The sequence below is a fragment of the Solea senegalensis genome, linkage group LG11 (assembly GCF_019176455.1).
Source record: "Solea senegalensis isolate Sse05_10M linkage group LG11, IFAPA_SoseM_1, whole genome shotgun sequence".
NCBI classification, from domain to species: domain Eukaryota; kingdom Metazoa; phylum Chordata; class Actinopteri; order Pleuronectiformes; family Soleidae; genus Solea; species Solea senegalensis.
Window position 1 is genome coordinate 25,513,407 of NC_058031.1, and position 24,549 is coordinate 25,537,955.

The 24,549-nt window shown below is 42.2% G+C and overlaps 1 protein-coding gene across 3 annotated transcripts in view; it reads left to right on the top strand.

The window, feature by feature from the left end:
• LOC122777274 (leucine-rich repeat-containing G-protein coupled receptor 6) overlaps nt 1-24,549 on the top strand; it is a 57,770-nt gene that overhangs the window by 16,203 nt on the left and 17,018 nt on the right. For 2 of the 3 annotated variants that reach the window (XM_044038396.1, XM_044038398.1), the window contains exons 2-4: nt 8,395-8,466; nt 21,557-21,628; nt 23,794-23,865. In XM_044038396.1, coding sequence (XP_043894331.1) covers nt 8,395-8,466; nt 21,557-21,628; nt 23,794-23,865 — 216 coding nt within the window. Of the gene's footprint in view, nt 1-4,637; nt 4,662-8,394; nt 8,467-21,556; nt 21,629-23,793; nt 23,866-24,549 lie in introns of those variants that run through there. The other variant, XM_044038399.1, reaches the window with a different exon arrangement.

The following is a 24,549-nucleotide window of genomic DNA, read 5'->3' on the forward strand; positions in this document are numbered from 1 at the left end:
AACACTGAACACTGGACTCATCAACATGAACTCATCAACACTGACTCATCAACACCGGACTCATCAACACTGAACACTGGACTCATCAACACTCACCCATCAACACTCAACTCATCAACACTGGGAACACTGGACTCATCAACACAGACCAGACTCATCAAACTGGACTCATCAACACTGGGACTCCATCAACACTGGACTCATCAACTGACTCATCAACACTCGACTCATCAACGACTCATCACAGACTCATCAACACTGGACTCATCAACACAACACTGGACTCATCAACACAACACTGGACATCATCAACACTGGACTCATCAACACTGGAACACTGGACTCATCAACACTGAACACTGACTCATCAACACTGAATACTGGACTCATCAACACTGGACTCATCAACACTGAACACTGGACTCATCAACACCGGACTCATCAACACCGGACTCATCAACACACAGGCTGCGTGTGCAGCCTGGACTTTGGAACCCATCGGTAGGTGGAGTATTAAGCCCCGCCCACCAAGCAGAAAAAACTATTTCGTAGTATCTCACTTTACCATCAGGTGGCCGTACAAGTCTGGACACAGAGACTGACTGCCAAATAATGAGCTATTCTTTATATCCAACAACAGACTGACTGCCAAATAATGAGCTATTATATCCACCAACAGACTGATTGCCAAATAATGAGCTATTCTATTCTTAACATTCTAAAGTCAGAGAGTCAAGGTTGAGATGGTTTGGTCAGAGAAAGACCACAGAGTAGGTTCATGGATGTTGTGAAGGAGGACACAAGGACAAGAGGACAAGATGGAGGCAGATGGTGTCACAGAAGAGGACAAGATGGACAGATAGTGTCACAGAAGAGGACACAAGTGAGAGGACAAGATGGAGGCAGATGGTGGCGACCCCTAAAGAGAGAAGCTGAAAGAAGAATCCACAGATTAAACCCAACTTTCGAGTTCTGAGGAAACTGAAATGTTTGTCTCCACCTGAGTGAAGGAGAGAGAGAGCAGAGGAGGAAGGAAGGAAGGAAGGAAGGAAGACCTGGGGGCGTAATGATTGTGTGTGTGGTACATGTCAGAGAGATAATGATGAGAAACAGTGTAATCCTGTTTGTTTCCACGCTCTCGCTCCAACAACAGGAACTTTTCTCCAAAACCACTTTTTTTCTTGTTGTTTTTTGACTTGAGATTGAAAGATTTTCCTCCTCTGAAGTGAAACATCGAGTCGTGACTCTCAGACACCTGAGTGCTGATCACATCTGTGCTGCTCTCAGGGCACATTCACTCACCAGGGTGGTCCATCATCATCATCATCATCATCATCATCATCATACTGTACAGCACCGCACAGATCCCAGCCAGAGGCCTGCAGCCTGTGTGTGTGTGTGTGTGTGTGTGTGTGTGACGGGCTTCCAGTTTGAAACTGGCTACAATGGAGCTACGGGCTCATTCACACCCACACACACACACACACACACACACACACATTTCCTTTGATCTCAGCCCTGATAACATACTTCAGTAGTCGTGTTGACGGCGAGGAGGAAACGCAGCGATGAATCGCATTATTGTAACTGCTGGACTGTGTAACACACACACACACGCACACACACACACACACACACACACGCACCTGCTGAAAGCTGAAACACAGATGCAGGGAAAGTGTGAGAGTGAACGAACGTGAACCTCTGCTTCGTCATGCATCTGTTCCACCAGCCTTAAAGGGATCATTTGTTTTTGAAGTGGTTATTGTGTGAGGTTTGTATCGTCAACAACAACAACAACAACAACAACAGATTAATACACTTAATAACTTAATAAAAGATTCACCTCATATAATCGATGCCATTTTAAGTTGAACATGTGAACATGTGACGTAGAAATCAGAGCCTTAAACTGACGTAGGTTTTATGAACTGAGTCTTTTGTTAAGTAGCTAAAATTATGTTTTTTTCCTGTTTCTGTTTTGGTTAAAACAATTATAAAGTTGTCTGACATGATACAGTGATCATTTCATTGATCTGTTGACTGTCTGATGACCATATTTTCGCTGCTAATCAAAGACTTTTCTCACCTTCAACTTTTGGATTAAATTAAGAGAAAATGAAGAAATATTAATCTTACCCTGTTAAATGATACTGGTATCGTTACAGAAAACTGTTGCACACTCAAAAACAGGGGTACAACACTTCAACTGTTCCCAAATCAGAAGGGCATTCCCACATAATTATTCCTTTTTAAATTGACCACATGAATTAGCTTGTTATTCGTGCAAATAAATGGTCAAAATATAATTATTGTTTGGACAATTATTGTACATTTTTGTCTCTGTAAAAAAAAAGCCAGAAATGTACAGTGGGTATTTCTGCGCCTCACACAGCCCCGCTTATAAAACCCCCCAAACGATCCCTTTAAGACCTGCTGTTAGCCACGATTACTCGATTAATCACAGCATCAATCAGTCAAATATCCAGGGCTTTACCTTCATGCTGAGCCAAAGACGAGAAACACTATCACAGCATGTTGTGTTTCTCACAGAAAAGTCACAGAAAAAAAGAAAAAAGAAGTCAATTTAAGTGTTTTCTTTCTTTCTTTCTCTCTTTCTTCTGCAACTGTTTAAATATTGGCCCTCATTTCACACAAGCTACCGTGATTAAACGCACGAATTACATGCGAGCACATGAAGAACCTAAAATTCCCCTCCGGGGGGAGAGAGAGAGACGTGGGGATCACCGCGGGCTTTGTCAGTCACTGAGAGCAGAGGAGGATGAAAAGAGAGTGTGTTTGCTGAGGGATGAACGCGGCTCTCTGTGTCTCGCTGCGTCCTCTGCTCCCAGAGCTGCTCGGGAGTCTTTAGTCCATCATTCAGCAGCAGATGCAGATCTGAGGGGAGGAGATGGATGTGGCCTCTGTGACTCTGTGTCGGATGACAGATATGTTGTTCTGTGGAAGCGGCATCGGGGCTCCTGTATGTCACCGTGATGCTTCTCGTGTTCAGAAGTCGCAGATTGAAGACTCGGCCTTGTTTAGGTTTCTTAAATAAGCCGCATTACAGCCATTCTCAGTGATATCCTTCAGCTATAATGTGACGGCTCGCACTGATCCAGAGGAAACGTGGTGAAAACACATTCATCTGTGTGTGTGTGTGTGTGTGGGGGGGGGAGAGAGTGTGGTGCACAAACACTGTGGACTTTAGCTGGTGTGGATTTTAGTGGTGGATAAAACCACACTCGCACACATACTCTCAGCAGAGGAAGAGCACAAAGCAACACGCTTGTAAACATGCAGTCAATCCATCAACAGGCTTGTTCACATGTAACGACGAAACCAGTGGTTCCCAAAGACTGAACCCCACATGGGTCACATGAGCGCTTTTGTTTCCCCAAAACAGAATTAGCCAAATTTTACGCAAACTTAAAGTCAGAATTTAAGTGTGTGTATGTTTTAAATCACATGTATCCCAGGCAGCATGTCCATGTGGGGTTATAAGGGTTATTTTTGCACTTTAAAACAACCACAGTGTCAATGAGACATAAGAATGTGGATAAAAGATCATCAAACACCATTTTCCCATGTCAAGTCCATGTCCACTTAGGACCCACAGAGCCTGGAAAGGGTACAAAGTGGACATGGGCTTGAAGAGGGACCAGCACAGTGAAAACATCCCGAATATAATAATATTTAATAATAATATTGGGGCCACATTAAGTTTTAATTCATGTACCAAACACCTCAAAATGACTTCAAATGAGTAACTGCATGAAAAATAAAATTGCTCTTTGCTCCATTTCTAACGCGATTTGGGTTCACATTTAAAAACGCCTGCGTCTCCACACAGGAAAGTTCTAAATAAAGCCTTATCCCTAACATCTTAAATAGTTCAGGACCAAGGAGACCAGGTTTTGGTCTCCTTGGTCCTGACAAGGTCAGTATTTATGTCAGACACACACACACAGCTTCCACGTATGATGTGGTGAGTGTGTGGCAGCACATCTGCAGCTACACAATAGGAGTGTGAAAATGAGCGACGGTCACACACACACGCGCACACACACACACACACACACGCACACACACACACACACACGCACACACACACACACAGATGCCCATAAAACAGAGACGCAGAAATCCCAAACGCTCTCCTTCTCATTTCTTTTTTGTGGCGTTTATTTGCGTTGAGAATATCTGCACGTCGCAGCGCCGGCCGACACAATGCACATGTGGTAGTCATCAATCATAATTATCATGGTTTAAAAAAGCCACAGCTGTTATTTGATTTTAAAAACAAGCCATAGCGCGGCGCCTTCCAACGATACGTCAAGTTGTCAGCGGAGGCCTTGGCCTGCACAGCAGATACAGCTCCCTCTCCCTCCCTCTCCCTCTCCCTCTCCACTCTCCCTCTCCCTCTCTCTCTCACTCTCTCCCTCTCTCTCACTCTCACTCTCTCTCTCCCGTTTCCCCCATGACTCACCGCCGACCGTGTGTCTTTATTTTTAAACATCTTCTCCCTCCCTGTGTGTTTATTCTGTCTGAGTGCGGCCGCTGTTATGGACTTCACACAACGTTTGTTTATGGCGTCTTTAATCAGGACCAGATAGTGGAGCGATGTCTTCGTGATCCCAGGACTCATCCGGTCCAAGATGGTTGGTGTGTGTGTGTGTGTGTGTGTGTGTGTGTGGGTGGGTGTGTGTGTAGCTATGCTTTAAAGCTCCCACTTGAACACTTCAATCAGTACTTTACTTAACAGTGTATTAACACACAGGATTTGTTTTTGACTTTTGGGTTTTGGTTCATTTTTAAACCACTCACTGTCCCACACCAAAGTCCATAGAGAAAATCAGTGCTTTTAGCTGGTGGGGACACAGGAGATGCTGGTCCTCTGCTGCCTCGTGTGGTCACTTTGTGTCACTGAGATCAATTTGAATGAAGATTTAGAAATGCCAAATATACAAAATAAGAAAAGCGTGAAGACATTTTTAAGATTATCTGGAGTGGATTCTCTGAGATTCTGTTTTTCCTGTGGTCTACAGTCACAGCCACACCTTTAATAACTCAACATACTGGAATGGTAATTGGACACTGAGGGGACGTTAACCCTTATAGAATGTCCTCTAGTGGTGGCATGTTTGCTTCTATTGCACGTTTGAACGTCTGACTATCATGTAATGCTGCACTTAAATATCCAGAACTATCCCTTTAAGCTGTATGTGTGTGTATGTCACCCAGTCCTCATTATGTCAATTTGTTTGCTTTTCACGTCTCCATGGCAACTTTGTTATCACTTTGTATTTACCTCTGACTTTAATCAGAGCAGTAGTGCGTTGCACTTGTATTTATTCCCAAATTACCGCCAGGAGCCAGAGAACGCGGAGCCAAACCTGGGACTGACACGAGGCGTAGAATTTACATGACATCACCGCAGTGAGTTTGCAGAGAATCTGACTCAAGGTCCCGTGACAGTATCTCAGCGTTGGGTCTCCACACACACATCAACAAATAAAACCTCCACGGTTTTTGTGTCAATTTATAAATCTATGTGAAAATCTTCGCTTCTCAAGGTGTTCGATGACTAACGCGTGACTAACATTTGCATAAAGATATTGTGACAAATTTAAAAACACACAAAGGCTGCATCTACAAATGTTGCTCATAACTGAGAAGATTATTTCTTGATACGTTGAGTCATTGTTTTGAAATGTCTACAAACCAAAATGATTCAGCTTTAATGAAAATATTCACACTTATTTTCCTACCTTTTGTTAGCAAAGAACACAAATTCAACCCAAGTTTTTGGGGGCGGAGCTTTAACCATAGGGCCTACGAGAAAGTGGTGGAATTCTCGTCCAAAGTGACATTTCCTGAGCCGAGCTTTAACAGCAGATCTTTCATCGCCTCTTTCATTCGTCCATTGTTTCCTGTTTCATGGAACAATCCCAGCACCTGTGCTCATGTTCTCCCAGGAGAGCAGATAATAGAACGTACGATACATCGAGGTCAGCAGCGATAGAGGCAAAAGAAACACAGGCCTCCTACTTTGTTCTGAGCAACCATTTTCCATCAACACTCATTGAAAGCATCCGCCCAGTAAGTGCACTTGTATGTGTGGAATTGTGTCCTTGAGTAACACCTTGAACGCCCGCCCACTCTCTCTCTTTCCCCGCAGTCAGACCTCCCAGGAGGGGGTGAGGGGTGAAGGGCATCGTAACAGGAAAGGAAACTGAACGTGCCATTATTATGCTTTCATAAGGAAAATATTCCATGTCAGGCTGAGAAATGATCTGACGTGGTAAAGAGTGCGAGCTCATCGTACGTCTCCTTTAGCAGGAAGAAGAAAAGGATGTTTTTTTAGTGGTTTTTATGATACCAATATCACACTAACCCGAACCCTCTACAGTCAGTGTGTTTACATCCATGTTCAAAGTCCTAAGACAATAGTTTGGTTTTCTTAATGTCACGTAAATGTGTAATTCTGACTATGATGGAGCTAGTCTTAGTCAGACTATCATACCTGGACAATGTCATTCATAGTCTGATTACTGCACCAGAAAGTAGAAGGAGACAAAGTCTAAACTGTGGCGGCGTCTCTTTGGATAAGAGGACAACCACAAGAGACATGTTCCATCTCATTTGTATCACAAATAACATGTAGAGCAGGGACGAGCCATACAGAACCACAGCACTGTCCATCTCACTGTCCATCTCACAATCATCTCACTCTCCTTCTCACAATCATCTCACTGTCCATCTCAAAATCATCACACTGTCCATCTCACAATCATCTCACAATCATCTCAAAATCATCTCACAATCATCTCACAATTATCTCAATCATCTCACAATCATCTCATAATCATCTCAATCATCTCAAAATCGTCGTCATTTTCTCTCTCTTGCTTGACTTTACTCATTGTTCTGCACGGAATCTCACGTCAACGGCGGAGAGAGAGACAGTGGACAGTGAGTCATGATGTCTCCACGTCTGTCCTGCGTCGTCTCGTCTATGTACATCAAGCAACACAAACTTGAGTATCTACCGATATCAGTCCGTCATTTTAGACTATGAAGCTGAAGAGTCATTTCAAAGACATAATTCTCCAACTGTCACAAATATTCTTCTCCAAAAAAGATGAAATAAACCGCCAAAACATGACTCAGCTAAAAGAGTAAAGCATGTGATATACAGTATGTGGGATCCAGTGATTTTGGGATCATTTTCAAAAACCTTGAAGGGATTTGGGTTATTTACAAACTAACGATTTCAAGGACCGTGGGAACCCTGTTGTCATAATGAAGGACATGAGTTAAAGGCTTCTACACCATACATGGCAAAGACACACACCTGTTAGCATAGCATTTGGCTCCAGCTGACCATCTGTTAAACCTACACTGATAATAAATAATGTTTAGCTCAGAGCCAAGCGTTGGCCTTTATCTTCTTGACGAGGTGTTCTGACAGACTGCACACATCATTCACTGCTCCTCACAGATCCATCCAGCCTCCGTCAGCTCGGCTGCTTTGACAAACAAACAGCCAGTGTGTCAAAACTCCCAACTGCAAAGGGCTTCTGAGAGCAGAGTTTACACTCGCGAGCCCGGTGGTCTGGCTTTATGAGCAATGGTTAGTGTCTCACACACGCACACACACACACACACACACACTTGAAGACTCATACATACGAGACCCCAAGGGCTGTGAAAGCAAAGAAGGGGTGACGTAACACCTCCTCGCTTTCATTGTGTTTATCAAAGAGGACGACCTTACATGACTGAGGCTGAAGGTTAGATATGTGTGTGTGTGTGTGTGTGTGTGTGTGTCTCTGAGCATCCTGCACCTCACCCTCACACCACAACGCAGCTGCATCAACACACGCTCAAAAACACGCCCTCTCAGGTCAGGAGTGTGTGTGTGTGTGTGTGTGTGTGTGTCAAAGACACAGGGGAGAAATGGAGTGTGTCTGCGTTACAGCTCTGAACAAAAGAGGGGAAGGAGGCAGGTCTCCTGAGGAAGCTGCAGGAAGAAAAGAAAGAAAGAGAGAGAGAGAGAGACAGATATGAGGGGTCAGATCTAAGAGAAGGTAGAGTGAGACATCTGGAAAAGAGAAAGAGTGACTGGGATTGAGGAGGAAATTACAGCTGCCCAGCAATGATTCATTGGGGAAAATTCTCTTCTATATCTCCTTCTCCTCCCTTTCTCGTACAACCTCTCTACCTAACCCTCTAACCTCTGTCCGTGTTCCTACTCCCACTCGGCGTGATTGATCGCCAAGTGAAAAACATTTAAAACATCTGCAATTTTCAACCACAGGAAAGTGGATCCGTTACATTGGCTGATTGATACTCTCGCAGTGATGCAGCTCTCGTTTTCTGTCTCTACAGGGACCTGAGCATGAACAACATCAGCGAGATCCCGTCCAGAGCCTTCCACCGCCTGCACCTGCTCTCAGAGCTGTGAGTACAAAATATCACACGACCACTTGATAAGAATAATAAAGATCCATCATCCCCGCGAGTCGCTGACGTTCACAGGCCCCGGTGATGGGAATTGATGACTCTGGCCTGGTTCTGATCTCTCCTACCGAGAAGCCGCCTGCAGCGACGCGAGAGTATATCGTGGGATGTCTGCAAACAAGAGGGGAGGCGAAGGGAACCTGATAGTCGCCCGGAGAGAAAACATATATATGCTCCTTTAAGTGTTTGGAGAGCAGGATTTGTGTGCGGCCTCCGAGCCGCTGAGTTCTTGACTGTTTCAGCTGCGCGGCTCAGCAGGAGCCGAACACACGTAGACGCGGGCGCTCGACGCCAAGACAAACAGCCGCTATAGGAGGACGTCAGGACGCGACTGTGGGGGAAACTAAATAAGCAAAGACTCGCGGTTTATGGCAGTTTTACTTATTTGTTGAAATTCTCTCCAGGTTCTGATAGACATCCAGCAACATCTGTCTGTATGTCTGTCTGTCTGTCTGTCTGTCTGTCTGCTTCAAACCTTACTCAGAGATATAGGACCACAGCTCCTGCCGTCACAAAATCACACAGAAAACTGGCAAATATTGGACAGACACTGACTTTGAACACCAATGAATGCAAGGAATATGTTTGTCTCTCTTGACGTGTCCAACAGTTTGTTTGACGGGCTACAGATGAGACAGGGGACTCACGCAGGACATCAGACTGGTCACTTTGACGTTGTTCGGATAAGAAAAGTGACAGATATGTGGTCAAACTCATTCAAGGTGATATTGGAAAGAGAGAAATGGAATGTTACATAAACTCAGAGGGTGAGACAGATTCATTTAAAACCCCAAACTATCCCTTCAAGTAAAGATGTGATGAAAAGGATAGAAGTTGAAATGTTTTGATAAAACAGACGCGATCCTTTATGCTTTTGCTGGTGTGTATAACTGTGACTTAAATATGTTGCCAGACTATAATACGTAAAATTGACATGAATGTGATTTGATCGCAACAAAAGCAAACACGAGTCGCGACTTGGACCCGGTTCGGTCAGAACTAAGAACTGGCTCATAGAGGAATCGCAGAAAGTGATTTTGAACATGTTTTTCAGTCGACCTCATCGACATTTGATCCGACCACTCGGCAGAATTCAGTTTGACAAAGGCCGACCACAGATTTACCCCGAGGGTGTGAATGTGTGTAAGTGTGTAGTAGTTGAAGGGGGATTACAGTTTGTGTGTATGTCAGCCTTCACCTGATTCTGACGCCTGCGGTGTGTGTGTGTTTGAATAGTTGGCTGTTTTCTTTGCTAATTCTCGCAGCTGCAGCCTGTGATGCATGAGCTGATGCTGAAAGTCAAAGGTGAGCCGGAGAAGTCGACTCTGAATCACAGAGAGAAAACTGGATGTGACGAGTGGAGCCGAGACTTCTGTGACATTAGAGGTCCAGTGTGTGCTTGAATCAGGCTACAAAAACGCTATTTTATTTGGAAAACTCCGTGGTTGCGCTTCAGTTAGGACGGGCAGAAATGGAGACGCAGTTAGTTTTCAGATATGGAACAGAGAAAATCTCTATCCCTCTGTCAGCTGAGATTGACTCAGCGCTATGGGCTGAAATATGTGCCACCAGAAACTGAATTTGAATCATTTATATGTGAATTTAAATTGCTAAACTTGAATAATTGCATTAAAAAACTAAATTTAAATTTGTATTGTTTCGTTTGAATCACTGCATTGGAAAATTTCTGTATATTTTCACATTCGGTTTCACAATTCAAATTCAATTTACTGTGACAGACATCCGGGTACTAGTAAAGGAAGAGCAATTGAGCGCAGATACACAGCTCTACGTTTTTGTGCACGTAAATGATGGTGTGTTTCCACTGGCTCTACTCGCCTCACCTCGCCACGGCACGAGTATAGTCGTGTCTCCACTAGCATAGAACCTTGTACCAGTCGGTAACCATGTGTGACGTCGTCAGACTGCCGGCCACTGATTGGTCAACGACAGGAGGAGACGCCCGACACAGAAATCAAGCCGAACTGTAGATCAGTTAAAACTACTTAACCCTAAAAACGTGGGTTAATCTCCAACAACTACCAGGGAACAGTCTGATCACAGACCAGTGACTGTGTCAGAGTCTATGATGGATGGAGACAAAGCAGAGCAATAAGCTCCATATATGCACTCATATACTTGTCATTAGTGTCCAATCACAGACGAGATTCACCATCACACGTTTGTGACGTCAGCTTCTCAGTATTGTAATTCTTAAACGGTTGAATATATATTTTTTTTTTTTTGCAAAAAAGGAGCAGAAAAAACTCACTTATTGAACATTTCCACAGGCATAAAATCTAAATAAATCCTCATGATGCTCATTAGAGGGTTAAAGACATTCTAGGTCTATTTGCTGATAATAACAAGTTCATATTTTCGGATGATTTTTGGGAAATGTCGTGTTTTGCTATTTCGACTGAAAGAGCTAAAGTTGTCTTCCTGTGACGCCATCTTCAAAGTCTGTAACAGTCGATTGCAGAAAGCATCAAGAAAGCTTTCTTCAAACCTTTGTCCTCTACTGTCCTGCACTGGTGTCCACTGAGAGAGTTTCAACTTTTACGAACTTTGGGTAAAAATAGCGACATGTTCTGTAGCTCTTTCAGTCCAAATCACAAAACACGACATTTCAAAATATAATTATAATAATTCAAAATATGAACTCTTTATTGTCTGAAAATAGACCTTGAACGTCTGTAAGTCTGGATTTTTCCTTTAACTTCAAAATGTTGACTTGTTTAAGATGACTCAGCATAAATTCAATCTCAGCTTCTGCTATTACAGATCCTTTGTGTTTTAAAAGCCAGGATTTGTTTGGATTCAAAATGATAATTCGATTATTTTCTGACGTCAGGCAAAAGCAGTGATTGTGGGAGTGGTAGTTGTTGGTTGGATGGAGATTAAAAAGCGAAATAAACTTTGATTTGTCATTTTTCTGGCGACTCGCTGAGGTGGCGATGATGTTCCGAGAACGGCCACATGTGATATTTGGAAACATGAGGCAGGGCAGATTATGGTAAACACGTTATAATTACAACAACTTCTGATGCTTAGAAAAACAAACCGAGGCTCTGAACTCAAACATGCTCGGGTTGCGTGAAGATTGTTTGATGTGGGTCAGCAGCACTTGTTGGTAGTGCAGGGAGAGGCAAAGGCTTGGCATGTTGTGACTGGTTGAGCGATAAATTGTTTGATGTTGGAACCTCCCTCCCCTTCTCTCCCTCCCTCCCTGTATCTCACTCCTTTCAAACTCATTTCTCTTCCCCATCTCTATTTTACTTCAGGCTACTGCAGCCTGTAGACACAACCTTTGATAGTAGTTTTTCTTACCAAACCAAAACAAGACTTGTTTTACAGTACGCGGAGAAGAGGAAACAAAATCTTTTGAATGAGTTTCTGAGGCCTGAAATCACTACTTATGTCAACAATATCACCTAATTCCTGTTTGACTTTCAAATGCCTTCATATGCAGACGACACCGGCTTATACTGTGTCGCTGATTCTGTGCATCTGGCAGTTGAACATTTACAATATTCACTTGAAAACCACATTTATTTCACTTTTACGTTATACAGTTCTAGCACTTAGTGTTCTTTCTTCGTTCTTTCTGGGGTTTTTTAGCTTCTGCTCTGACGAGGTTCAGCTGAGCCGATACTAAAATTGTGACCATAATCTACAAACTTCACATTATGTTCTAGTGAAGAAGAGCTGAGACTTGTGATGGAGACAATCAACTCATCAGGAAAATGTTTACTAATGTTATTAATCAAGTGACAACTAGAAGCTCATTTTCACATAGACTTCCATTCAACTACATCCTTGGCTTCAATGTTATTTTTACTAAATAACCTATGATTCCTCCTCACTTTTCATATGAACAGTATGATTTAATCCCTGGATAACTGTCATGTGCACGTATAAGGAGACGACAGCATCTTTTATTGTGTTGATTCTGAGCAGCTGGTACTTTTACAATGTTCTTTTAGCATCCTGCAGAATGCACTTAAAGGCCTCAGATCTTAAAATCTCAAAATCTGACAGAACAAAGTTTACGCTCTTCTCTAGAGTCTTTAGACATGATGAATGCTTTTAATAGTTTTAGGATTGAGAAGGTTTCAGAGCATAAATACTTTGGCATCCGGACAAACTTACTTTTAAATATCATATTGATAATCCCGTGTCCTGACCTGGTTATTTTCAAGAGAACTGTGATTTATGCCGGAATGTAATAATATATAAAACCTAATCTGGATAACGACCAGAATATCAATATTACTTCACTAGTCAGATGTCTTTGTTTTTTTTTACATGTTCCATGACTTAATTCTGAATTTGGATGAACTGCGTTCTGTTTTTACAGCAGAAGCTGAATCATGGAGGAAAAAGAAATCCTGCACACTCTTAAATGAAGTGCAATTCCTCATTTTGAACGTTTTAGAAATAGGATCTTAAACATTCCAACTTCTGGAACAACTTGAAAGTGCTTCATAATAACTGTAATCTTTTTAACTTTTACATTTTCCAGGTTTCAATGACGCATTTGAGAGATCTGCCAACTTATTGTGATCCAAAATGTTTTAATTAATTCCAACTATAATCAAATCAAACTTGTTTATATGGGGCCAAGAGTGCAATCAAATCTGCTCAACAGGTCACATATAAATGGAGTTAATTACAAAATACAGGAACAAAAATAGATAAAAGCTTAGATGAGTGTAAGAATTAAAGCAATAGATTAAGAAAATGCGATGTTTTGAGCTAAACTATCTTTGGTTTTTCCTTTGCCAACATATCTCCCACATTTCTTAGACAATTTCAACAATTTTAAGTCAAAATGTTTGGTTAGTTTAGGACATTTTAGATGTAAAACTCATCTACAATGATTTTACCGACTATAAATAAAGGTTGTCTGATACACACTGATCCTCAAATGAAGCTATTCAACTCCCCCCACATTCATATTGATAAAGGCATTACTAAGTGCAATCATCCGCCCAGAGTAAATCTGCCTTCACTGATCTCACATCTCCCTCTTATTACGCCTCCATTTAGCTTTGATCCACCAGTCTGATCTCAGCTTAAACACACACACACACACACACACACACACACAAACCTGCAAGTGTCAGTCAGGCGGAGCGTGAAGAGGGAGGCGACAGGACAGAGACGCTCGCCGCGCGGCGGGAGATTAATGAGAGGGCAGCGACGCCTCATGTGTGCGCTCACAAACAGGCTCTGACTCTGGTTACTCATCGACCTGACAAATCAAAGACATCCTGGCTCTCCAAAGTGTTCAGCTCTGATATCAAAGGACTAATACCTAGACTTGGTTCTAGTAAAACCGTCCCTCCAGGAGCTGTTTCCGCCTTTCTTCAGTATCAAAGTCCACAGAGTTTGTACGTCTCACCTCAGCCATCACACATTCAATGCGAGTCTCTTATTATCGCCATCAGTAGAGACGTGATAATCGTGAAGAGATGAGTGTTCGGTACCAAATGAAATGCTTTTAATGGCAGTGAATTCTGAATCATTGGGGTAAAGCGTTGACCATGATGCAGTCATCAAATTGGACCACATAAGGTGTACATACTTCTTCCATTGGTGTTGCAGCACTTGGAAGCCCTCAGTTTAGAAGCTCTCATCCTGATCCTGATCCTGATCAGCATATATTTCCACTGCATGGACTGACTTTTTTGCCGTTTCCATCATGGTACGGTTCGGCATGGTATTCTGCTACCCCAAGCCAAGGGGAGGTTATTTTGGTACTCTCTCTAATGGAAACCGTTCCACTCACGGTGGGAACACAGCTTCTGTCTGTGGCTTGAAGTGTTGGACCCAATGCTCAAAAACGGCTGGATCAGCTTCAAAATGTGCCATGTTCTTCTTCGACATGACCGGCCTGGTGTGCTTCAGGGGTCCAAAGATGTAGCCAAGCTCATTGTGCAGAATGTTCCGTACTCCCTCACAGGAGATACGAAATCTGATTAACATTCAAACAAATGTCATCCGTCAACATGTGGTCCATTTTTTCTTGGGTCACCTTCAAGACTCTTCTTGATAGGGGTCTCAAACTTGTGTCCCACCCCAATCTATTTCTTAATATCACCTTAAATGTTTCGGATTTTAATATTTAAGGATTTTTCTTTTTTGATATTTTGGCTTCTTCCTCTCTAGGGGGTGCCACTGTGGATGATTTGCATATTTTATTTGAACGAGATCTTCCTGACACAACCAAATTAATTAGAGTGTCGAATTAATTAACAATGAGCAATGGAGAGTGGGTGCCTTGCTCGGGGTACCCCAGCCCTTGACTTGATCTGGCAACCTTTCGGGTTACAAGCCAAGTTTCCTTCCTTTTTATTGTGTGATATGTATATTTATACTTATATTGTATATATATATATATATATATATATATATATATATATATATATATATATATATATATATATATATATATATATATATATATATATATATATACTTATATTGTATATATATATATATATATATATATACATACATACACACAAACATATATAATTTTAATCTGATGTTAAACTTTTTTTATTTGACCAGCCCCACCTCCAGACCACAGTAGTGGACCCCAGGTCATTTGAGTTTGAGGCCCCTGCTTTAACGTAAGGTTCAATACAATAGTTATGCTTGATTTTCAATATATGTTCTTAAATTTGATATCAAATGAATCCATTTATTAGTTTATTCTAATTGTGTTCACACTGCGTGGTTAAGAATATGCCTGTAGCTCTTGTTATCAGCTCAGGAGTGAAGTTGCGATAAATCCGTGCCGCTGTCTTCAGCTCTGGAACATCGACACTGCCTGATGCCTTTCCAGTGCTGCGCGAGAAAAACACGATCCAACGATCAGACAAATGAAATCCAAATGTGAGAGGAGAGAAGTGGTGAGCGGAGGCCAGCGCTGCCCTGCTCGTCTTCCCTCTGGTGATAAGATTGTCTGCTGATAGTCCAGCGCGATGACGTCGGTGAGGGTTAAGAGCTTAAAGATATTGGCTGTATTGGTTCTCCAGGTGCACAACACATCTGGAACCATCTAGCCCAATTAAAACTTTCCCTTTTTGCGTTGCCAACATTGGTTTTTCCTCTGCTTTGTATCTCTCTCTCTCTTGCAAACATGCACCCGCACACACACAGAGCCTTTCCACCGGTCTGTATTTTACTGCAGTCATTTCAGAGGTTAACACCAGGTTAAGTGGTCGACCTGGAGGCCTGACCTCTACACGGGAGGAGGAGGGAAGACATTTCTATTGATGGACCCGGGGTGAAAAAGGTCACGCTGGCATTTGTACTTGCAGATCAACAGTCTCCAAAAGAAATATGTTCTCAGACAACTTCAAATATTCATTTTAAGTAGAGATGAACTGATGAGTTCTGCCTGTAGATGTTTAACCAATCTTGTTGTCTCTATCTGATCAAATGCAATCACTTTACGAGACTAAATTATACACACATTTTTTTTTCTTTTTTTTTAAATGATTCAATTTCATGGTCCTATGGTCTGACTTTCCCATTTGACTTATTTTAAGTAAAAATCATCAATAAATTAAATATTAAACATGGAAAGAGTACTTAATAATTTAAACCTTGACAATTTTGATGAACATTTTTTTATTTTTTTATTTTAATGACCAACGTATGACCAACTTTTTACTGATTATAAAATATGGCAAAAATCAGCCACAATAAAGGGTCAGCCTCTGATTTTAAGAAGCAGATTTACAGTAATAATCTACAGACCTGCATAAAAAGCTCAATTATTAATCATTTTTATTTGCCAATTATCTTTGTAGCCACTGATTGGTTAGTTGAGACATGTGACCGAGGACTTTGGCAAGAAAAACCCAAATCTCTGCCACAGACACCTTCCTCTCTACTCTGTCCTCCTCTCTTGACTCTCTGTCCTCTTATGTCACGGCGGGTTTGTAAGTCCTCCCCAGCCTCGTGGTTGTCTGACTGCGAGCTGAGAGAGCCACGATACGGGCAGCAGAAAGAAAATGGAGGACGACCTGCTTTCCTATCATTCTCTTCTCTCCACCTTCACTGCCTCTATCTCTGCAGCCAAATAATCTTTCTATCAGACTAAAATTCAATCCTCTTTCTTTCACCCCAAAAATGGTTGAACGGCACCCCATCGACATCCGGACAGCAAGACTAAAAACACATCTCTACCTCGACTAAGACGACAACGACAAAAAAAAGCAATTACTTGTGCATCGCACTTATGACTAGCACTTTATAGTTTGGCTTACTTGAGGCACTTCTAGCTCTTGTTTGTACCCAAATGTTGAAATGCACTTATTGTAAGTGGCTTTGGATAAAAGTGTCTGCTAAATGACATGTAATGTAATATCCACCAAGACTGACTGCCAAATAATGAGCAATTCTATAGATCCATGAACAGACTGACTAGACTGACTGGCTAAATAATGAGCTATTCTAAAATATAATTTGAGAAAGTGGTTTAGTTTGAACTATTGTGTTTCGCAGATGCACCCACACATGAACTGCTCTTCTGTGTCTGATAAAATTCTTTTTCTTCATCACTGACGTCTATCAAACCATCGCACCGCTGCTGCTGCGGTAGCGTCTGTGAAGTCCTATCACGACCTGTGATAAGGTCCTGAAACATGATGCTGCCTTCATGGTCTCGCTCTTTAATCCGTCTCCTCGTGTTTATTATTTTGAGGCAACAGGACATGGCGATACACGGGATAATCAGTGGCTGATGCGCTTCACTGAAACCCTGATAGCGGTGGTGGTCTCAACTTTCTTCCACTGTGCCACCGCTGATCCACCGCTGCTCCTCTCTGAAAATATTTGAACTGCAACTGACTTGTGTTATTTTATCTCTTGAATAAAGCTGAATTATGTTGAGGTGGAATTTTCTATCTGTGCCGTCCACGAGGCCAAGAAAAATCCTCACTGTCCTCAAATCAGTTTGAAAGAAAAAAAGCAGGCAGAGCCGCGGTTTGACCGCCTTTCATCAGCGCGAGATTGATGTGGCAAAGCGCGGAAGGTTCACTCATACGTATACGATCATTTGCATACACAAACACACTGATATCACGGAAACAGAGTCCAATGTTTTTAAAATATCCATCTTCACTTCACCACATTCGTGATGTCCAAATCTCAAAATAAATGTTTACCTGAAAGTTTGCACATGATGTTTATGTTGAGGTCAAATGAGGAAATTTAATTTCAGAAGTCCATTCGCACGACCACCTTGAAGACAACGTGTCAGTGTATGAGTCAAATTCCTACTTCTTTCTTTCTTTCTTTCTTTCTTCCATCTTGCTTTCAATGGTGATGGGTGCAAAATAATGAGCTGTTATCTACGTACTGTATATCCCTCAAGAGGCTTACTGCCAAATAATGAGCTGTTATGAACATTCACAACCAAACTGAATGCTATTCTATAAAATCCAGCAACAGAAATAACTGTCAAATAATGAGCTATTCTACATATCCACCAATAAATTAAATTAAAAAAGCTGCTCTTAACATAACCAAAACAAATGGACTGCAAAATAGTGAGCTGTTCTATATATCTACCAAGAGATTGAGTGCCAGATAATGAGCCATTTTAGACATCTTCTAAGAGACTGCTTGCAATATAATGAGCTGTTATCTATATCCAGCAACATAATGACTGCCAAATAATGAGCAATTCTGTACATCCACCATTGGACTGCCTGCAAAAAAGAGTTGTTCTAGACACAACCAAACAGACAGATTGGCAAATAGAGACTGCCAGATAATGAGCTATTGTAGACATCCACCAAGAGACTGCCCGCAAAATAATGAGCTCTTGACTATATCCACCAGGAGACTGAGTGCCAAATAACGAGCCATTTTAGACATCTTCCAAGAGACTGCTTGCAATATAATGAGCTGTTATCTATATCCAGCAACATAATGACTGCCAAATAATGAGCTATTCTGTACATCCACCATTAGACTGCCTGTAAAAAAGAGTTGTTCTAGACACAACCAAACAGACAGATTGCCAAATAGAGACTGCCAGATAATGAGCTATTGTAGACATCCACCAAGAGACTGCCTGTCAAATAATGAGCTGTTCAAAGCATTCATAAATAAACTGACTGACTGCCTAATAGAGAACAGTTCTGTACATCCAGCAACGGAATAACTGCCAAATAATGAACTATACTGTACAGCCTCGAAAATAATGCTACAACTGTTATTTATATCCACCAACAGACTGAAATACTGAGCTATTTCTATAAATCTACCAGCAGACTGACTAAATCTATTGTCGATCTGTAGTGAGAGTAGGGGACGCGTGTGTTGATTATTGACACGTTCATTTCCTGGCATTTACATTTATGTTGTGTTAGTTTTAAGAAAGGGGCCGGTTTGATATGATGTCCTTGGTTCTTTGACGGTGTGATGTTTCATTTTGTAACTTCTCATTCAACGAGCAAAGAAAAAATTAAATAAAAAATTAAATAATTCTGCAAATGAAAAGTCAGCAGAAGAAGCATGATTCCACTCAGATGCTGTCCTGGCTCCCACACAGCGGCTAATAGAGAAAGGCTGCGCTGGCACCATGTGCTTTAACTTTGTTTTCTAAAACTCTAAATTACTGGAGCTCGTCGTGCCTCCACAGAAAGGACATTTATTTTAATTTGCTGCTACCTACAGTGTTTTTTCCATCCAGCGTGTCTGCGACCAATCAAAGTGTTTGAACAGGCAGCAGCAGAAGGCACTTTAGGTCTTTTTTTTTTCATAAAAGAGGCCAAGATATATTTTACTGGTGTCAGGACCTCAGCGAGGCCCGACTGAAACTGTTACCTCTGGAAATGCTCCCCGGTGACCGGTTTGTGCAATAGCAGAAAGAGAAATGGTATGGATGAAGCAGACGGATTACTCTCAGAGGGGCAGCAAATGGACACTTTTGGTTCTTCTCTTTCAAAGTGAATTTAAGGGGAATTTATTTTTGGGATTTAAAGATGCAGGAAGCAGGATTGGCAAGAAAAAGAAATTCATCAAATGAGTATCTCGTACTCAGCAATGTGTGTTTTTACTGGTAAACCGGTCAAAAACCAGTTAAACCCAGTTGTAAATGGGTTTTTTGACCAGTAGGAATCACCACCACAACCACAAGGACGTTCTGAAGAATGGTTGAAGTAGAAAAACTAATAGGAGGCGCCGTCTCTCCCATATCAGTTTATTATCATGAAATTATTGATCAATAATAACAAATGTTTAAAAACTAAAGGATCACCATTCGCCATATGAGCAGGGTTCCCATAACTGAGTTGACACCAAATCCAAGGACTTCTCATAGGACTTTCCAGGACCAATTCCCTCAAATTCAAGGACAGAATGTGCTGACTCAGCTTAAGACGGGAGGACAACTTGTAAGAGCGTCTCGGTCCATGATGGCGTCCTCTTTTATTGATGTGCAGTAGCTCTGCATCTGGACAAGTGATTGTCCTCAAAGTCCGTCTTTGTCTTTTGTCTTTGGTGAGACAGAGATTTCCCAGACATCACGTGGTCATTTTCTCTCTCTTTCTTAACTTTACTCGCTCATTGTTCTGCACGGAATCTCACGTCAGCGGCGGAGAGAGAGACAGTGGACAGTGAGTCATGATGTCTCGTCACAAACAAGGGAGACATTTACCTAAATATCAACTTCACTTCTCTACTGCACAACATTCAAGCACTTTCAATGACCCATGTCTGTTTAGGGTAACTTTCAAATACTTTCAAGAGCCTTCAACAATTTTTGTCAAATTCACAAACTTTCAAGGAATTCAAGGATCCATGGGAACCCCTGTATTATATAAATATGTGATTAAGCAACAGAAACAACCCTGTTTGAGGCACAGTTAAAGTCGGTTGCCTGTGGTCTTAGCTGAACGACTGAAAGCCACCCTAATAGCTTGGATGGCGATCAGTCCGCATGTGTGTGTGTGTGTGTGTTTTGTGTCTTTCTAAGCGTTCCTCTAAACGAGGTTGAGTGTGAGATTTGGCAGGCGGAGGTGGAGGTTATGTGGCCTGCCACTGCACAGTAAGAAGACGGAGGAGACATGTTGACATGAGTATCACTATCAGCCGTTACCATCTGGTTGATAGAGGGGGTTTTGGAAAAAGGCCGACGGCACTCTCAATCAATATTTCATGATGGGAAAAACTCCCGACGTCTGAAATGTCAGCAAAATGTCACCTGCGACAGACGGCGTGAAGTCAGAGGCGGCGGACGCCAGCGTTCAGTGTGTGTGTGTGTGTGTGTTTAATAAAAGTGGGTGGTCTCGAGCTGTGAGGACTAAATCTGTGTTTAAACGGCGCTTCCAGCTCGTGACCTTGAGTGTTCCTCAGCTTGGACGGGAGTGTTATTTATTTGGACGTCTCATACACACTCACAAATGACCATTAGGTGCCGTGTTTGATAAACAAGCTGATTGGATTGCTTGTGTGAACGTGTGTGGTTCTTTTCCCCTCCCTCGCTGTCCTCACAACGAGCCCAATTTACCTCAAGGACGTGGAAACACACGCACGCACGCACGCACGCAGAGAGCACACCTTACCGTCCTCACACACATAAACACACTCACGGACGCACACGCAAACACACTTTCCTCGCTGCACTTGTTGACCCAGACCCAGTCCCATCCAATTCAGTCTTTACTCAGTCATCAGTGCTCCGTGGATTGGTTAATGTTCCAGGAGTGAGCTGTGGGCCAATCGCGACCACACTGAATGCAATAGAATATTGTTATTTGCATACTGCCCCATCGCTAACCCCGTGGCAAGAAACCCGGGAGGATGAAGTCATATTGCAAGCTCCGTTCCAGAAACACTGAATAAAACAAAAATGGGGAAAAGTAAAAAAAAGTTTCCCTCATGTGACTTGTAAATTTATTTTGTGTATGTGCTTTTATTTCATTCTTTTTTCCCCTCTCTTTTTCTCTTCACTTTCATATTTTTTTTTCTCTCTTCTCGTTTTTTTGATCTCTCCTAGGCGTATCTCGGGGAATCAGCTGAGGTACATCTCGGGTCACACTCTCCAGGGTCTCTACAACCTCAAAGTACTGTAAGTAAACCTCTCTCTGTTAAGATGTGTTTCCATGGTTCAAGTCTTGGGTCAGGCTTGTGTTTCCCCTCAGAACAGTACCTTTATAGACAGAAATGTCCGGCTCGGTTTCTGACCACTACTTTTGATAGTTCCTGCTTTGACGAGGTTCAGCCGATACTAACGCGTGACGTCATCAGACTCTGATTGGTCAGAGAGTGTCGCCGGGAGGAGGAGTCATGAGCACGACGTCAAAGCAACAATGTCTAACTGTAGATCAAAGTGAAAAAGACTGAAAACATGTTCATCTCCAACATTTAGCAAATGTGTTGAACAGAGGAGTCTGGTGGATTTAGAGACAGCACTATTGGGAGTCATGACCTGGGTCGATTACTAATCGATTATTAATCGATTACTAAATGAATCGTCATCTATTTTGGTCATTGATTAATCAGTTTTAAGCCTTTTTCATCATTAAAACAAGATTTCTGATTTTTCAGCTCTTAAACGTGAATATTTTCTGGTTTCTGTGCTCCATAAAACAAAGAAATCATTAAAAGTGAATCATTTCGGTTTGTGGACAAAAACAAGACATTTGAGAACATCACTATTTCCAAGTTTGACAATAACTGATCAACAGTTTTTAAAGTTTCTGATATTTTATGAACTAAACAATTACTCGACCAACAGTGAAAATAATCAACAGATTAATCGATTATGAAAATAATCATTAGTTGCAGCTCTAGTCTCTACAACCTCAGAACAGTAGCTTTACTTTGAAGGGGAAGTGTGGGCTGTGACGTCTTACCAGTGAGACGACAACGAACGGCGTCATTGAACACCATTTTCTCTCTCTTTCTTAACTTGAATGGAATCTCATGTCAATGAGCGCGAGACAGTGGACAGTGAGTCATGATGTCTCCACGTTTGTCCTGCGTCGGCCTCGTCTACGTACATCATGCAACACAGGGCATCAAACAGTAGGTGGCGTCGTAACAAACAAGAGAGACATTTACCTAAATATCAACTTCCCTTCTTCACTGCAAGAAGTTCAAATACTTTCAAGGACCAAGGAGGGTTGAACAGAAACAAGGAAAGGCTCTGCTCGCTCCTTCACTCCTGAACAGACTGTGGTTCAGTGGCACACACACACACACACACACACACAGGTGTACCGCAGGGACCTCCCAGTCACACCACCCACTGAGATTACAGTGAAAAAAATCCACTCTCAAGAGCGATTCTCTTCACACCTCATTTGTAAAAGTGAATTCATGACCTCTCAGTGCACGGCTGCCGATTGTTAACGCCGCAGTCGAGTATCAAATCACAAAATAAAAACTGTGTCACCTCCTGACTCCAAACACGTCACAAGTATTAGTTTTTTTTCTGTGACTGTTGGCGACCGACTCAATGCCTGAGAGCAGAATATAATGTAATATGTAACATGAATTTTATTTATATACAGTATATATTTATAAAAAAACCGGGGAACATTTTTGTCTTTTCTTGGTTTCCACATTCTAACATGAAACCACTATTTGTATGAAAATCCTGCGCTTCCATATCAGTTTTCTGACAACGTGACCATGACCATTCTTAATCTTAAAGTGTTAGCTGACAGTTATTGGAGATAATGTGTTGCCTTCTCAGTGGATTGGACTTGTATTGTTGATACGTTACATGCTTAGAAGAAGTGGCAGTTCAAGTTCCCATGGTATGAAGAAACAGACGCCAGGGGAACACGACAAAGGTCGGGTTCTTTTCACTTTAACGTGGAGCGGCTGAATGTTGAAGACCACCTTAATGCATCGTCTGTTAACTTATGTTCATTTACTGTAAAGTGTCACACAAACGTTTTCAGAAAAAAAAAAAAGGGGGTGGGGGGAGAGAGTGTGGGGGTATTGTTTGCTCCTAACTTCCTCCTTTTGCTTTCCGCTTCAGGATGACATCAACAGCCCACCCAAGGAGCTTCTCTCCTTCTTTTCCTCCTTTCCCTTCATTCTCTGCTTCTCCTCAAGCTTTTCCATCCTGTGCTGGCTTCCTCCCCCATCCCTCACCCCTCACCCCTCACCCTCACCCACTGTGGAATCATTCGTCCTGCACACATGTTTCGCTCCCACCTCACCTTCACACACGCTTCTTCAGTATCACCTGCGGCTCACCGGCTCACGTGTGTCTTACAGGATGCTGCAGAACAACCAGCTGGAGAGGCTTCCTGATGACGTGCTGTGGGACCTGCCCAACCTACTGTCCTTGTGAGTCTCACACACACACACACACACACAGTAATCACCAAACATCTCCTGACCACCCATCTCCTTCCTGACCACAGCTCAGGTATAGAGTACCACTGACATTTCACAGACCGTGTCCAAAGAAACGTGGGCGGCCCGACCGTGTCAGCGCGGCGCTCGCGTTAGCATCTGGAAGCCATGAGGGGGAAACAGCAGACAACTACAGGCCGGGGGAGAGCATCTCCAATGAGCTGTGAAACAAGCCCATTTTCTCTCTCAATTCCAAACTCTTACTCACTCAACTCTCTTCCTCCTCCGTTCCTCTGCTGCCACCCACACCGCCGTCCGCCGCTGCCTCCCCCGGGGGCTAATGAGAGCATTTGGTGGCCTAATTGTCTCATCTGTGGGGTCAGTGTGGACCAGCTCATCTGTAACTCCTCAAACTCACACAGATCTGCACCGCACACCAACTCCACGTCACCACTCTTTTGCTACGTCTCAATATATGTAGAATAAAGCAGTTTATTAATAACAATAATAATAATAATAATAATAATATATTAATATAATATCTAAATATCGACTTTGGAAAATAAAGTATCTGATAATCATTCTGTTTTCAGCATTATTATATTACACTATATTAAATATGATCAAATATTATAAATATTGATTAAAAAATACATGGAATCAACAAAATTATAT